Source organism: Nannobrachium achirus (assembly GCF_963921795.1).
Source record: "Nannobrachium achirus genome assembly, chromosome: 7".
Classification (NCBI taxonomy): domain Eukaryota; kingdom Metazoa; phylum Chordata; class Actinopteri; order Myctophiformes; family Myctophidae; genus Nannobrachium; species Nannobrachium achirus.
Window position 1 is genome coordinate 43,406,015 of NC_137816.1, and position 15,698 is coordinate 43,421,712.

Sequence of the window (15,698 nt, forward strand, 5' to 3'; positions counted from 1 at the left end):
TAATTAAAGAAGACCAGCATGGGGGGCACGGTGGCGCAGTCGGTAGCGCCGTCGCCTCACAGCTGGTCCTGGGTTCGATTCCTGCTGGGGACGCTATGGGCATCAGTCAGTGTTGGCAAAAGGGCCTTTCTGTGTAGAGTTTGCATGTTCTCCCCGTGTCTCCTATAGGGTAGGTACCCTCACACAAAACATGCAGTAATCCTGGTGTATATACTGCCTGCTGGGGCACCTGATGGAGGGGAAAGGAACTGGTTGGAATAACGTATTCCTTCTACACGCTACATCCAACCGGGGAAAGTCCCTCCTGTCAGGTGAAAAGCAGCAGCTTAGACTCCTCGTGCATAGAAGGAAGCATGAGGTCAGTCCGTTGTCTCCCCAGGTTGGCAGAGGGAGTGTAGCGCCCAGGATTACATTAGACAAATGACACTGGGTGAAATAAATGGGTTACAAAAATCGTGGGATAAAAATTCAGAGCAGCCAACGCTGCTATTGTTTATTTGTTGCCTTTTTAGCCTTCTTTTTTTTCTTATTTCTCTAGAAGTGCAGAAAGCGTGAATGGTAGGAATGAAAACATGTTCAGATTTGCATCAAACCAATTTGACAGCCTCTGATGCATAAGCAGGCTGATGTGATTCAGATAGTGAGAAAACACATTCAAAGATCTAATTCAATTGTTTGTCTGTGCATGTATAACAGTCGAATAATAAGCCCCCCCACTCCTTGTAAACTTCCAACTAAAAACATTTGTTTAAAAAAATTAAATTGCTCAGGCCTATAGTGAGTATGAATGTGTGCCTGCAGACACACATGAGTCTCTGTTGGAAGATGCAATCATGCGTGGATGTGCCTTCCATGTGGGGTGAGGAGGCCAGGAGGGATATAGGGAATAAAACATGCAGAGATATTAATTCATAATCATACAGCATGGTAGAACAAAGGTTTTCTTCTGTGGGTGATTGTGTCAGGTTGTTGATGGGTTGTGTACCAGGTTGTACAGCTGTAAACAGCTGTGCTGACAATGAACTGCTCCATTTCACAGCAGACATTTTGACAGGTAAACACAGCTGAAGGTATTGATTTTAATTGTTTAATTACTGTATTGCACAGGAGCGTCCATGTGAGGAATGTCATCATGATTCAAAAAATCCAGGAAAAATAGTACTTTTGATTGTACGATCTTCAAGAGTTCAAGAGTTATAGGCCAAAACATGAAAGTGCCTACATTTTGCTAATTTGAAGAAAGAAAAAGTAAATACATATAAAATAGAAATAACATAAATACAAATAAATAAAATAAAACCATTGTGGCAGAGGTTCTTCCTTGGCCAACAAGCACATGGACAGGAGCGAAAACAGCCTCCAGCCTTTGCCTGGCACATGGCCTGGTGGAGACAATAACAACTCATAAAGTGTCTCTGCCATGTGCTTAAGCTTTCTTCTCTTTAGGACTCATGGTGATTCAAGTTTCTTTATTAGACTAAACCCTGAGATGTGCCATCTCGTTTTAGAGGGGGGCCCCATTCATGCCAAACTCCGCTCCATCACTGATCTAGTCTTAAGTTTACCTCAATTTACCTCTCATAACCCTTTTTGCCACTTTCACACTCTGTTACTGTACGTGGCTGCCCTCGATGAAGATGTGAACTACACCCCCAGAACGGTTTCACTGCTTTGAATTCAGAGTTCTGCAAGGAATCATGGGAATTGTTAAAGGAGTTATGGGGTTACTATGAAATCTGTTTCATATTGTGGCAATACGGTTGAAGAAATTATGCCAGGGCTTGAGTAAAGAAAGACTACTAACCACACTAATAAAAAGAAAGTTACAAAGATCATTAAATGAAATTGAATAATATGATTGCTGCACATTAGGTACCACTGAGACTGTAAAAGAGAAAGTGATGTAAATGTTTAATTTATTAGAAAAGTGCTTGTGGTTGATATATGTTCAAACTGTTTATTTTACCCCTAGTTCGATACACATATCCCTCATCAAAATGTGGATAAATACTGTAAATAAACTATACTTCATAACAGGTAAAAAGACATATTGCAAGCTCAAGCCTAGCGCCCTTGTGACTTCATGTTATGGCAGGTTTTAACAACAGTGAGTTAACAGAGTGATACTAGTCTGACAACATATAGGTCTATTTTAACTACACAGATCCTATAGTGTCCCTCTTCTGGGACAAACAGTCAGTGAAAATAGATGATCTATTCACTCACAAAAACATCACAATACAACACATTTTGAGCTTGTAGATTTGCTATTTTTGGCGAAGAGATTTGATTTATAGATAACAAAGAACTTTCAAGACGTTCAATCAGAAAAAGGTTTCTATGATGGATGGATTATTTTGAATCATGAAGGGCCTTTAATCTTATAAGTCATATGTTTACTGCAGGAGAAATTAAGTTAACTTATATGAGACAGCTTCTCATAGGCCTATAGGTGGTTTCTTATGAACCCAAACATAAGCCTATTGTCAGGGGCGTCACATGGTGGGGGAAAGTGGGACTGAGTTACTAGAGCCCAAGGAGGAGCCTTAATTGTTGTATACTGTAGTTATTGAAAAACAGCAGAGACAAGCTCACTGTGTGGCACCGACGCGCTGCGAGCTTGCATCAGCTATTTTTGAAAAGTCGTGAATATGTGTGCAAATCTTTGAATATACAAATTTTGCTTCTGGGGGGTCCCTGGAACTCAATAATTTGAAATGGAGTGCCGTGGCCAAATACATATAATGTTGGGGGTCCTTCAAATGAAAAGGTTTGAGCACCACTGACATAGAAACTTTTTTTTTTTTTTTTCATAGAAGTATAAATCATGATACTATTATTCATAGTTAAATAATGAATAATAAACTATAATTGAATTAGAAGGAGAAAAAAACATTTACTGTTATGTTTAATAATGAAACTTGACCTGATAGTTGCCAACCCAAATTACATGGTAGGCCAGGCAACTGGTATGTGTTTTAATGTTATTTGAATGTAAGTTATAAGTTATTGACATGAAAACTGGACTGAAATGTTATGGCCATAGTGTTGAAACTCTCACTCCCTTGTGATATGTATTCTTGAAAAGGGGGGTTATATACCGCTAGTTATGGTTTTAACGCTTCCAGTGCCAGCCCCTAGAGGGCACCAAAGAATGCCAGGGTTTGTCCCATAGGCGAGCGCATTAGCATCCGGGGACTCACGTTGCAGTGACGCGCGTGCTCACGTTCGTGCACGTCATGGAAAGGTCCCGGATGAAAAGGGCTACAAAATAGCTATTAGCATTTTCTCATTTTAAAGATCATTTTTCGGTGATTTCGCCGTAAATAAACCTCGCGCCGCCTCCCTAAAAACACAATCCAGAGATATGGACCTTCAAAGATGTGGTTTTTCATTGGATTCGGCGGCGATTCGCGGCGACGTTACTCGCTAACGGCCGGCCGGGGGGCGGCCGGATCTCGGCCACTGGATTGAAAATTTAGGCCCAGGCTTCAGAAGGCCTCGGATCATTTTATTCATTTCATTAAAAAAGCCGAACCTGTTCGGGATAGGCACACTGGACTACGTTCCGGAAGCGGCGCTGAACATTCGGTGAACATTGGGGGGCTCAAAAATGTATTTTAAACCATTTTTAATGGAATATATCGTCGGACCATGTAAAATGGCTCGCTGGCTAGCGTAGGACGAGCCAGGACCACCCACGGCTCTACAAGCAGCTCAGGGTAAGTAAAATAATTAAAAAAAATTGTATTGGATTGAAATAAAGCCGAACATGTTCGGGATAGGCGCTGTATGTGTTAATTGCAGTTGGGAAAATGTTGTTGTCGGGTAAAGGGGGTACTTGGATTAAAAAATCAGCGAAAGGGGGACCCCCTTTCGCTGATTGAGAAACACTGCTATAGTCAAACAGACATAAAGCACTCTGCTGCCCCTAGTTTCTATCCTTGGTATTGCTTCACAATGCTTTTTGACACTAACGTCACTCAAACCTCTAACAGGAGTGAGGTTGAAGTTCATGGAAACATTGATGGGGATAAACCACTGCACAGTTTGTCTCTTTTTCTTTCTTTCTCTTTCTCGCTTCCACACCAGGCTCGTCTCCCTCGCAGCAATTAGCCATGACAGCTCAATTAGCAGGCTTATTTATGAGCAGTGGAGGCCTCCTAGTTGTGTCGTAATGATGCCAGATTCTTCTCTCTCTCTCTCTCTCTCTCTCTCTCTCTCTCTCTCTCTCTCTCTCTCTCTCTCTCTCTCTATCTCTCTCTCTCTCTCTCTCTCTCTCTCTGTGTCTGTGTGTGCGTGCGCGTGTGTGTGCGTGTGCGTGTGCGTGTGTTTTCTGGGAAATGCAGTCCATGATGGATGAAGGCTGGAGGCCTGCGACTGCCTGTGTGCTCTTAATTAACGATGCCTTCGCAACATTTTCCAGCTCTGGCTGTTTTAAAGAGAACATTTGGCCTGCAACTAAGACATAATGTTAACACACAGCTCTGGTGACTAACACATAACGCTAACTATAGGCCACTCAGTGTCGTTATTACTTTTCCATTTTTCATATTCATTTTTCTGAATGACTGACTTATACTGCAGAGCAATCGTCGTCTCTCTAGACGTTGTAAGCTTGTAGATCTGCTATTTTTGGCTAATGTTCGACTCAGAATAGGGATGCTAGGGTTCAAATGGTTAATGTAAAAACATCATCATGACACAATGATTTGGAGGATAATGTACTTTTCCACTTTCCTATAAATATAGTGTCAAATGTACAGTATTGAAATGTAGTGGAGTGAAAGTCCAAAATACATCCAAAAATATTAATATCTGCCTATAATCAAAGTTCAGGTACTCAAAACATGTATTTACAGTAAGTACCACACTCAAGTAAATGTAGGCCTATACTTTGTTACCGTCCACTTGTGTTGTAAAACACATAATTTTTCTGGGAATCCCTGAGTCACATCAACATTGTTCCTGTCAAGTAGTTTTGTTATAATTGGTGAAGTTTTATCAAGATTACTATATACATACTGCACAGCTGTATAGTATGCCCGGTTGAGCAACTGCAAGTAACAACACGCAAAACTTGTTCATGTGTGAAAACAGACATATGCATTTATATTATACGGAAACATGCATTAATATTAAGGAAACATGATCTAATCTGTAATTTCATAGGACAATGTGCCTAATAACATTCTAATAACATCCTATTATAGACATTATATTATAAACTGCTGAAACATGTTGATATGAAGCAGGTTTACACGTCATGATCTGCTGCTCCCCCGTCCATTTTTTTGTATTTTTTTTAACTTCACCCCAGTGAAGTTATTCCCTGTGTCTTTTTACACTCTGCATTCGGGTCTTTGCCAGTTTGGCATCATAGTGACAGTGTTCAGTTGAATTATTCCTTGTATATATTGCTAGTAATAGATTCTCCCAGTGTATCTCTATAGTGTTTGAAGTTACTGTATTGTTTCTGTCATGTTTGTCTTTAGTGACAACGCAATGCTGCACAATTTGTTCACTGTCCACTCCAAACATTAGCATTGACAAGCTATTTTTTTCAAAGCCATCCATCCCATTGTCCTGTGAATTTTAATACACACCGAATGATGGATGGTGATTTGCACTGTTCTGAGTGCATCATTCTAGTCTCCCTATCATTCTCATCCCCTTGAGCTCTCTCTCTCTCTCTCTCTCTCTCTCTCTCTCTCCACCTCACTTTCTCTGCCCTTACTGTATGTATCTGTTATTCATAGCATCTCTCTCTCTCTCTCTCTCTCTCTCTCGCGCACGAACGCACGCACGCACGCACGCACGCACGCACGCACGCACGCACGCACACACACACACACACACACCTTTTTTATATTAACCACTTGAACCCTAGAGTCCATATTCGGAGAACTTTTAGTTGGGTCAAAACTGGCAGTTCCGTGACCGTGGAGAGCAAAGGTCCGTTCCTCAATGGATTTGTCATCTAGGAGGGTTATTAAACAAATTTGGCCGGGGTGTCTTTTTTAAAATGGCTGGGAAAATGTTTGACAGCTAGGGTAATTTTCAGTCTCATTCACTTACACCATAAATCTTTTGGGAGTCATTCACTTACTATTACTACACTACCAGTAAGACTCCCTAATCGGGAGATAAGCGACCGTTGGTCGCTTATCTCCACAAATAGGCCAAAAGTTTGTTTTACCAATTATCAAGACATACGGGCAGTTGACAGTTTGCCATGGTTACTCATTGAAGTTGAATCTCCATATATGGAGATAACCTACGCATCACACTAAGTCTGACCTCACCAGCCCATATTTGGGCATGAGCAACTTATGTCTCCATATATGGAGATATGATGACATCACACAGTCCTCAGCCGATGATGTGGCGTGATGTCATACAATACACAAACGAGCCCTACAGTATAAAGGGGCAATTCTTGCCAGGAAAGAAGCATTTCTTCGACTCAGACCTTATCACCAGGGTTGGCTTATAGCAGCTGTCGGTAGGACCATATATGGATTCTGTTAGTGTGGATCTCCTAACAGGGCATCATCTGGGATACAATCCCTTTTATGCCCATATATGGAGCAGTGATTGCGCTAGGATTTTTAACTGCCGGTCACCGTGACCGGCATGATTAAAATTTACCGGACATCTGAAGAATATACCGGACATAATCATTTTAATGCATACATTACAAGCAGGTGCACAAACAGCCAATAGCAACAGTTAAAGTATTAGGCCTACTGCATAGTTGGGACTGAAAACGAATTGAATGAAAAAGTATAGGCTAAAAAGAAAAAAACGCTTCAATCTTGCATAAGGGAATTAATTATATTGGACTAATCGCGCTGTTCGCGCAGGCTGTCTGCATGTGGCACACGCACACTGCTTTCACAACAACGTCTTTCTGTTGCATCATGTTTCATGCCAACAATACAATACCATGTCTTGACTTCAGAATAATGAAAAGGTTGATATTCATCTGGCCAGCAATTAATCCAATACTCACTGTCGAGTGGTGACAGTGCGTCCATGTTATGCAACTTTGGGAGAGTTGAAAAGGCTTTGTTCTTCCTACTGTCTCCACTCCATCTCCTCTCCTCATAACTTCAATCAAGTGTATAATGTTTGTTTATGGGTTGATTGCTGACCGTGCGTGCATTCCTTAATTCCCATGGCTTTACATGCTGTGCGTGCATCGCAAACTGACACTGAAATGAGCGAGCGAGAGAGAGAAAGAGAGAGAGAGAGAACGGGGGAGCGCGCGGGCGATGCGAGCGAGAGAGAGAGAGAGAGAGAGAGAGAGAGAGAGAGAGAGAGAGAGAGAGAGAGAGGCAGGCAGCCTGCGCATGAGGAGCAGACGGCGATAATGATAAATGACCATTGGTTTTTCAATCGGTCAGGATGTCCGGGAGGAATTTTATTTTTCGGTCTTGGCCATAAAAAATCGGTCAAATCCGGCAATTCCCGGTCTAACGCAATCTCTGATATGGAGATCCCTAACAGAATCCCTTTCATGCCCATATATGGAGATCCCCAACAGAATCCCTTTTATGCCCATATATGGAGATCCCTAACAGCATCCCTTTTATGCCCATATATGGAGATCACTAACAGCTAACAGAATCCCTTTTATGCCCATATATGGAGATCCCTAACAGAATCCCTTTTATGCCCATATATGGAGATCCCTAACAGAATCCCTTTTATGCCCATATATGGAGATCCCTAACAGAATCCCTTTTATGCCCATATATGGAGATCCCTAACAGAATCCCTTGTATGCCCATATATGGAGATCCCTAACAGAATCCCTTTTATGCCCATATATGGAGATCCCTAACAGAATCCCTTTTATGCCCATATATTATGGAGAAATCCCTGCTCTGAGTATCTGACATCAGTGTGATGTCACCTGTTTATGCCCATATATGGAGATCCCTGCTCTGCGTATCTGGTTGCTATGGTAAACAGTTGGTTGCTAGGGTAAAAAAACATGGTTGCTATGGTAAACAGTTGGTTGCTAGGGTAAACAGTTGGTTGCTAGGGTAAAACCATGGTTGCTAAGGTGGTTGCTAACGTACACTAACAGACCAGCAACAACAGACTGTTGCCACAGCAACGTACACAAAGGTTTGTGTACACATGTGGTGTGATGTCATACTGATGCGGAGATATGAGCAGGGCAAAGGTGTGACGTGTGACGTGTGATGGACGGACGGACGGACGGACGGACGGCCGGTGGAGGTTTTCATAGTAAACTGCTCCCTGACGGTCGCAATAAAGGAAAATATGACTCCCAAAAAATCTGCTTTAAGTGGAATGTGAGGGGTCAAACTAGGGTTTTTTAATTATTCTGAATCCATTGCAAGCATTTGTTTGGCATGAAAACATTCCTTGGGCAAGAAATGGCCCCACAATACGATGGTTTAGTGATGAGTCATCAATTTTCACAGTCTTTAGGGGTCCGTTTTTAGCCCAAGGAATGTTTTTCATGCAAAACAAATGCTTGCAATGGATTCAGAATAATTAAAAACCCCTAGTTTGACCCCTCACATCCCACTTAAAGCAGATATTTTGGGAGTCATTTTTTCCTTTATAGTGTAAGTGAAAGAGACATTTTCCCAGGCATTTTGAAAAAGACACCCCGGCCAAATTTGTTTAATAACCCTCCTAGATGACAAATCCATTGAGAAACGGACCTTTGCTCTCCACGGTCATGGAACTGCCAGTTTTGACCCAACTATTTAGCCAAAAATAGCAGATCTACAAGCTCACAACGCCTCGCACTGTGAGGCGTTGTAGATCGGCTATTTTTGGTGGTTTGGTGTACAGGGGGAAAGAACAGACTAAGTACATAGTGAAATGTCAAGTTTATTAACTATTGATGGTTCAAGTGGTTAAATATCTGAAATTGACATGAATCCAAAATACACTGATGATTGTACTGTCAAACAAATATGAAATCTCTGAAAAGGTTGTGGGGGTCCCTGCTTCATCTCTCTCTCAACTAAGGGGTCCTCGGCTTGAAAACGTTGAAGACCCCTGCAATACTGTATCGGATTTGCTCAGTCTTACCATCTCAGGCTGCCTCATTGTCCTCCCAGTCTGTCACTTCATTACACACTTTGTCATAATTCTGTAAAATGTGCTGTTCAATAGAACAAACACCCGGGGGTTAACCATACACACACACACACACACACACACACACACACACACACACACACACACACACACACACACACACACACACACACACACACACACACACACACACACAGTACAGTACACACACTGCCCCCCCCCCCCCCCTCTCACCATGTACACACACATACAGTACACATGCTGCCTCTCTCTCTCTCTCTCTCTGTGTGTCCAACATTAATCTGTACTTGTGAGATGAGGACACGTTGTGCTGTTGACATGTACCTTTTGTGTCCTGGCTCTCTCCTCTCCTGCATGTGTGTGCTGTGGATTACCCAGAAGCCATATGTACACCATGGGGGGGGGGGGGGGGGGGGGGGTTAGTCACCACATTTAATCTCCTCACACAGCTCTATGGCCGTCCTCCTATGACAGGGTAGTCCAAAGATGACAAATTTGATACGGCCCGCGGCTTCATTCCTACCGGTATATTGCACAATAAATGGCCCGCCAGCGGCGTCAAACAAGAATATTTTATAATATAATTTGACAGAATTTCTTGGTCCCTGTTGTCTCATTCTGAAGGGGTCAAAGAAAGAATATTTTGTTGTATTTTTTTTCTTCTTTTTTTTTTTACCTTGCACGTCTGGTTACAGTTATTTGTGTATTGTTCAGAGCACACACCTGACAAAATGTCATTGACATTATATTAATGATGATAGTTAAATTTAATATTATAATTGCGATGCATATACATGTGACTTTGTTATGGTTAGACAGAAAGTACATTATGTCAGGAGATATAGTCGGTCCTCACACACACACACACACACACACACACACACACACACACACACACACACACACACACACACACACACACACACACACACACAGACACACAAAAGGCTTCTTATTAAAGAACACGGAGGACATGGGTAATTATAGAATGCCGTACCGTATCTAGACAGGTGTGAGACTTAATTAAGCACTTTTTTTCGTTTGTGTGAAATCTGAATGATGGTGTAGTTGTAGGGGGCTTAATAAGTCGCTCTGCCCGAACCCATGTAAACACAGGAACATGACGGTCGGGGCTTGGTCTCTACGACCATGTGTGAGCTACGATGGGCTAAAATTGCTTTCGGAAACCCGGCCAATGACTTTGGATAACGGTTAAGGTTAAATAATAATCTGATGACAGTTTGACTTTTTTACTTGTTATGTTTTGTGTACACACTGATTGCTCTGCTACTGTATGTGAGCACATACTATAAGCAAAATAATCACTTTAACACCACCCCTAGCCGGACACTCAGCCTGAACTGACATTTCGTTTCACTCCATTATTCAGTCTGAATAAAGTGCTTCCACCTGATGCAGTTTCTGGGATGGGCGTTGCCAAAGATGCAGTCTTCTGCGATTGGTTCACTGTCTGACCAATCACAATAGTAGCAAAGCAGATGATGTAGCTGTTATAGGCTCTATTCACACCTGCCCACTCAGCAAATTTCTCAGCAACTTCCTGGTGCTGACGTCAGCTTTGAAGGGTAAACCCTGCTAAAATAACACAGAAATCGCTGGACTTAAAGCCAACAAACCATTATTTCGAAAGGTAAAGTAAATTATAATGCTTTGTGCCTTTTACTATTGTGTTCTTGATCATGCTAGCCGTATTGTATACTTTACTATTCGGAAATTGCATTAAATTGCGATTTCTGTGTTAACTCTAAGGGCTTTCCCCTTCAAAGCGTGACGTCAGCACCAGGAAGTTGCTGAGTGGGCGGGCCGTGAATATGGTCTATTAGTGTTGTTATGTGGCTGGCTAACCTGTTGCTACTTGCTAACCAAAGAAACAGGCAGAATAGGAGCGCTACTAACTAGTAATCAAACACAGTAAAACATGTCTGCTACTGATGTTTCATAGCGAGATCGATACAATCGCATGTTACCGCGGGAGGGCAACGCGATGTTTATGTTTGGGAATGTACGGTACGGTCCAGCGGCGGCGCTGGCTTACTTGGAAACGCACATGAGTTCTGGGAAAACCCCACCCACGCTGTTCACAAGTCCCAACGCCATAGAGTTGAAGCGACGCTGATTTGCTCGCTCGGAATTTCAACCGAGGAAAACCTCTTGAATGAGAGCGTCACCAGACCTGAATCACAAAAACATATTCTTAAAGGGGCGTGGCTAGCGAACCAGGCTACCACACCCCATCACTAAAGGGGAACATACACTGGACGCGGAGGCGGCGCGGAGGCGGCGCGGAGGCGGCGCGGAAGCGGCGCGTCAAAAAATACGGCCCTGTTATTTTCAATGAACTAACCCACACCGGCGCCGTCAGACGCGCGCAGCCGCAGGTCTGCCGCCTCGCCTGCCGCGCCGATACGCTGCTGTTCTATTTTTCCCCCACCGGGGGAAATGGATGGGCTGTGTGGCAGCGCGCCAAATCCAGTTGGGGTTACCGCGCGGCACTTAGCGTGTGTCGATACCGCGACGCGACGCTGCGCAGCCGTCCGCGTTCAGTGTGTGCTCCCCTTTAATGGCCCCTTCTATCCTATCTCTGTCTTCTTCTCTGTATAACCCCCCCCCCCCCATCCAGATTGTGTTTGAGGGAATACGGGGTCCTAGCTATGAGGGTGACATCGCTATTGATGACGTGTCCATCACCAGGGGGAAATGCAAGCCTGAAGACATGGCCACCAGCGCAGGTAACGCACACACGCACGCACGCACGCTGAGTGAGTCTGTTAATGTGTGAAACTGTGAATACTGACCATGCATTTATATTATAAGGAAACATTCATTAAAGGAGTAGTTCACCCCCAAAATGACTTCTTTCCTATTGATTACTCATACCATGAGACTTGAGTTTAATATTTGTATTATTATTATTATTTATTTATTTATTGTTGTATTTTTTTGCATTCCTAAGACAAGTAAATAGTAAATTTACCAGTATTGATTCCAGATGGGGACCCAAATCCCGAATCAATGGGGGCAAATGTACTATAATCAAATTTTTGTCTGGAATGCGAAACATTCATTTTTTATTTTAATTTTATTTTTTATTGAACTCAAGTCTCCATGGCATGAGTAATCAGTACAGGAAAAAAGTCATTTTGGGGGTGAATTACTCCTGTCATTTAATAGGACAATGTGCCTAATAACATATTTAATTCATGAAACTCACATTAATAACATCACATGTAGTTCAAGGCACTGGATAATGACACATAAATAACATCACATTTAGTTCAAGGCACTGGATAATGACACATTAATAACATCATATTTAGTTCATAACACTGGATACAAGGGAGTGTTGTGCACATTTAACACTCTCGTCAACTAGATTACTCTTTCAGTGTAAAGACTCAAGAACCTTTTATAGAAATCATTGTTAATCTTACAATCTGCTGAAATAGATGATTTTGTTATTGTGTGTCTTTAGCCAGTGAGACAACACGCAGCAAGCCATGGCAAACCATTAGACCATTAGAGACAAGAAAAAGACACAATGAGAACAGGGAATCATTAACAAGACACCTTTAGCTCTCTAAATCCATGATGTGAGGGCCTGGAAGATTTCTCTGTGTAGAAATCCACATCCACGTATCCAGTATTGACTTGATTATGCTTCATTTAGTGTCGTATCAAGCACCGATAATATCCGACCTCCAAGCTCACAACGCGTCGCTGATCTTGGAGGTCTGCTATTTTCAATATTTTTGCCAAAAGGCCCTTTTAAAAATGTCAGCCCCTGCCTCTCTAACATTCTCTGCACGTCCCTGTGCGTGTGTGTGTGTGTGTGTGTGTGTGTGTGTGTGTGTGTGTGTGTGTGTGTGTGTGTGTGTGTGTGTGTGTGTGTGTAAAGGTGCACTGGGAGTGATGCAGTGAATAATAGATGAAGGTGTAAACAGGAAGAGCAAAGCTCCTCTGTATGTGTGGCATTGTGTGGGTCCTGTGGGGCTGCACAGGAGGACCACTGCACAGACAAATGGATCATTATCAGGCTGAGATTGAGGATCTGTGGGGTCGGGGTGTCACAGGGGTAAAGTTCCTGATCTGTGGGGTCGGGGTGGCACAGGGGTAAAGTTCCTCCTCGGTGCCTCAACGACAGGCAGGTGCACACATAGACATCAAAGGTCCTTTTATCCGTCTGTAAAAAGTGCCCTCTCCAGAACAATGAATGCAGCTATGGTGAAAGAAACGCAAATGCGGGGTGCATTTGCGTTTCTTTCCATGCCATACCTGAAGGCGGCGTTCAAGAGAATTGCTTGTCCAAACTCTCCTGAACGTGAATGCAGCATCTTATGTTTAAGGAATTGCCCTCTCTGTGTAGAAATCCATGCTGTTACACCACAACTCCAGTATTGACTTGATTATGCTTAGTTCAGTGTTCATTTTCTGTGCTTGAAGCACAGGAAATAGCCGACCTCCAAGCTCTGCGACACATTGTGAGCTTGGAGGTTGGCTATTTTCGATATTTCCACCAAAAGGCCCTTTTAGAAATCAGTCCCTGCCTCTAACATTCTCTGCACGTCCCTGCTCAACGAACACAATTGGCGGTGTCCATTGGGAGGGAAGCCTCTTGGGGAAGGCAATAAGGCATTGTATGTCGCTGCTCTAGCGACTCCTACAATTTTGTCACAGGCACCTTTTCAGTAGGGAGTGTAACTGGGACAGATCCTGAATTGGTGTGAGGAATTGGGAATTGGTGGAGGAAAAAAGTGGGTGATGCCGTTAAAACCTTTGGCAGTGCCTGCATGTTTCCAAAATACTATAGCCCAAAAAAGGTTTGGACAGTTTATTGCGTGTGATTGGTCAAGGTGTGCGTGCAATAATTAGTTTGGTGTCCGCATTCTGCCCAAGGCTTCATTCTGCCACTAGAAAAAGCTGCGATAGTTTTTTAAGAGAGCTGAGGTGGTTAGGAAGTACTAGTCTCGTGGGCCAACCTCAAGGAGGTACACACATCACTGTAATCCCTCGCTGAGTGACCATGCATGAACAAATCCTGTCGCAAAACCTCCGTACCTGTGATAAATGTCCCACAGGGCGCCAGAGGGAGATCCAGGTGGTGAAACCACCGGCACCAGCGCCGGCTGTACACACAGCTTCAGTGGCTCAAGCCATGGAACGGGCCACGATGTTGCCTGGCAGGATTTATTGAGCTTAATGAGCTATAGGTCTGGCATTCAGAACTCTTTCTTTGGCTCAGTTAAGCCCTTCTGAAAGCTGAACATAGTTTTTGTCCGGTTGGATTAGCCTACTGTAGGTTGTGTTTCAATGTTTTGTTGGGAAACTTCTTCAAAGGGTTTGTGATCATGAAATTGTGAATTAGTGTGTTATTAGAATGTGTTTTTCAGCTAATTACAGAGACAGTTAAGTGATGTATTGTGACAGAGTATTGGAATTTACAAAATAGAGTACATAGCAACACAACATCAATGGCACCTTTGATCAAGAACCTGCCACATGACCGTAAGTTGTGTGTGTGTGTGTGTGTGTGTGTGTGTGTGTGTGTGTGTGTGTGTGTGTGCGTGTGCGTGTGCGTGTGTGCGCGTGTGCGTGTGTGTGGCGTGCGTGTGTGTGTGTGAACCTATGTTCCTGTGCCAGAGCTCTTGCTGCCAGCACATTCTCCTCTCCCATGAGGGTTTGCTGCTCCCTGCGTCTTACAGGATGCAGAGAGAGCAGGCTGGCCTGGCACCATCACACTACTGATACATCATACCTGTCACACACACACACACGCACACGCACGCGCACGCACACACACACACACACACACACGCGCGCACGCGCACGCACACACACACACACACACACACACACACACACACACACACACACACACACACGCACACGGAGGGCGTGTGGCTCTCCTGAAATGAATGATGATTGCCTCTGACATGTTTGGTACAACGCCACACACATAAATCACGTAACTGGGAATTTGTCGTTGCCCGAGCTTATCCAGGCGAGAGCAGGCGTATCAGCCTGCCCGAGGTTGAATAATACGAGGTCAACGATGGATGTTTATCACTCCCTTATTTATTCACAAATACAACAAGAAATGGTTGGGGTCCGATGGGCGGACCCAAGGGCGGGTGGGCGGGCAGACTCGGACAAAAACTATAACAGCCCTATTTTGCGCTTCTTAAGATTTAACTTAAGACCTGGAGGCGTGGCCAATGCAGTTTAGCTATTTTGAGTGGCCACAGGTCTTAAGTTAAGTCATAGTAACAGGGGTGTCACACCAAATTCTGGGCCCTGGGTACAAGGATTCACTGCGGGTCCCCCATGAATGTTCTTCATAGGGGGACATATTTTGTGCTTTAACTATTGAAAAATAGCAGATATACAAGCTCATAGCGCAGCGCTGCGAGCTTGCAGATCTGCTATTTTTGAAAAATCTTGAGAATTTGTGCAAGTCTTTGAATATTTTTGACATGATTCTAGTTTTTTGAAAAACCTATGTTTCTATGTCAGTGGTGCTCAAACTCATGTGAAGGACCCCCAAAATGATATGTATTTGGCCACGG

At 43.4% G+C, this 15,698-nt stretch overlaps 1 protein-coding gene across 1 annotated transcript in view; it reads left to right on the forward strand.

Moving 5' to 3' along the window:
- Positions 1–14,877, forward strand: part of LOC308288772 (MAM domain-containing glycosylphosphatidylinositol anchor protein 1-like) — a gene marked incomplete at both ends in the record, with an annotated part of 178,278 nt that extends 163,401 nt beyond the window's left edge. The window contains 3 exons of the mRNA XM_080730242.1: positions 11,756–11,864; positions 13,134–13,245; positions 14,835–14,877. Coding sequence (XP_080586368.1) covers positions 11,756–11,864; positions 13,134–13,245; positions 14,835–14,877 — 264 coding nt within the window. The remainder of the gene's footprint in view (positions 1–11,755; positions 11,865–13,133; positions 13,246–14,834) is intronic.
- Between the last annotated feature and the right edge of the window lie 821 nt (positions 14,878–15,698).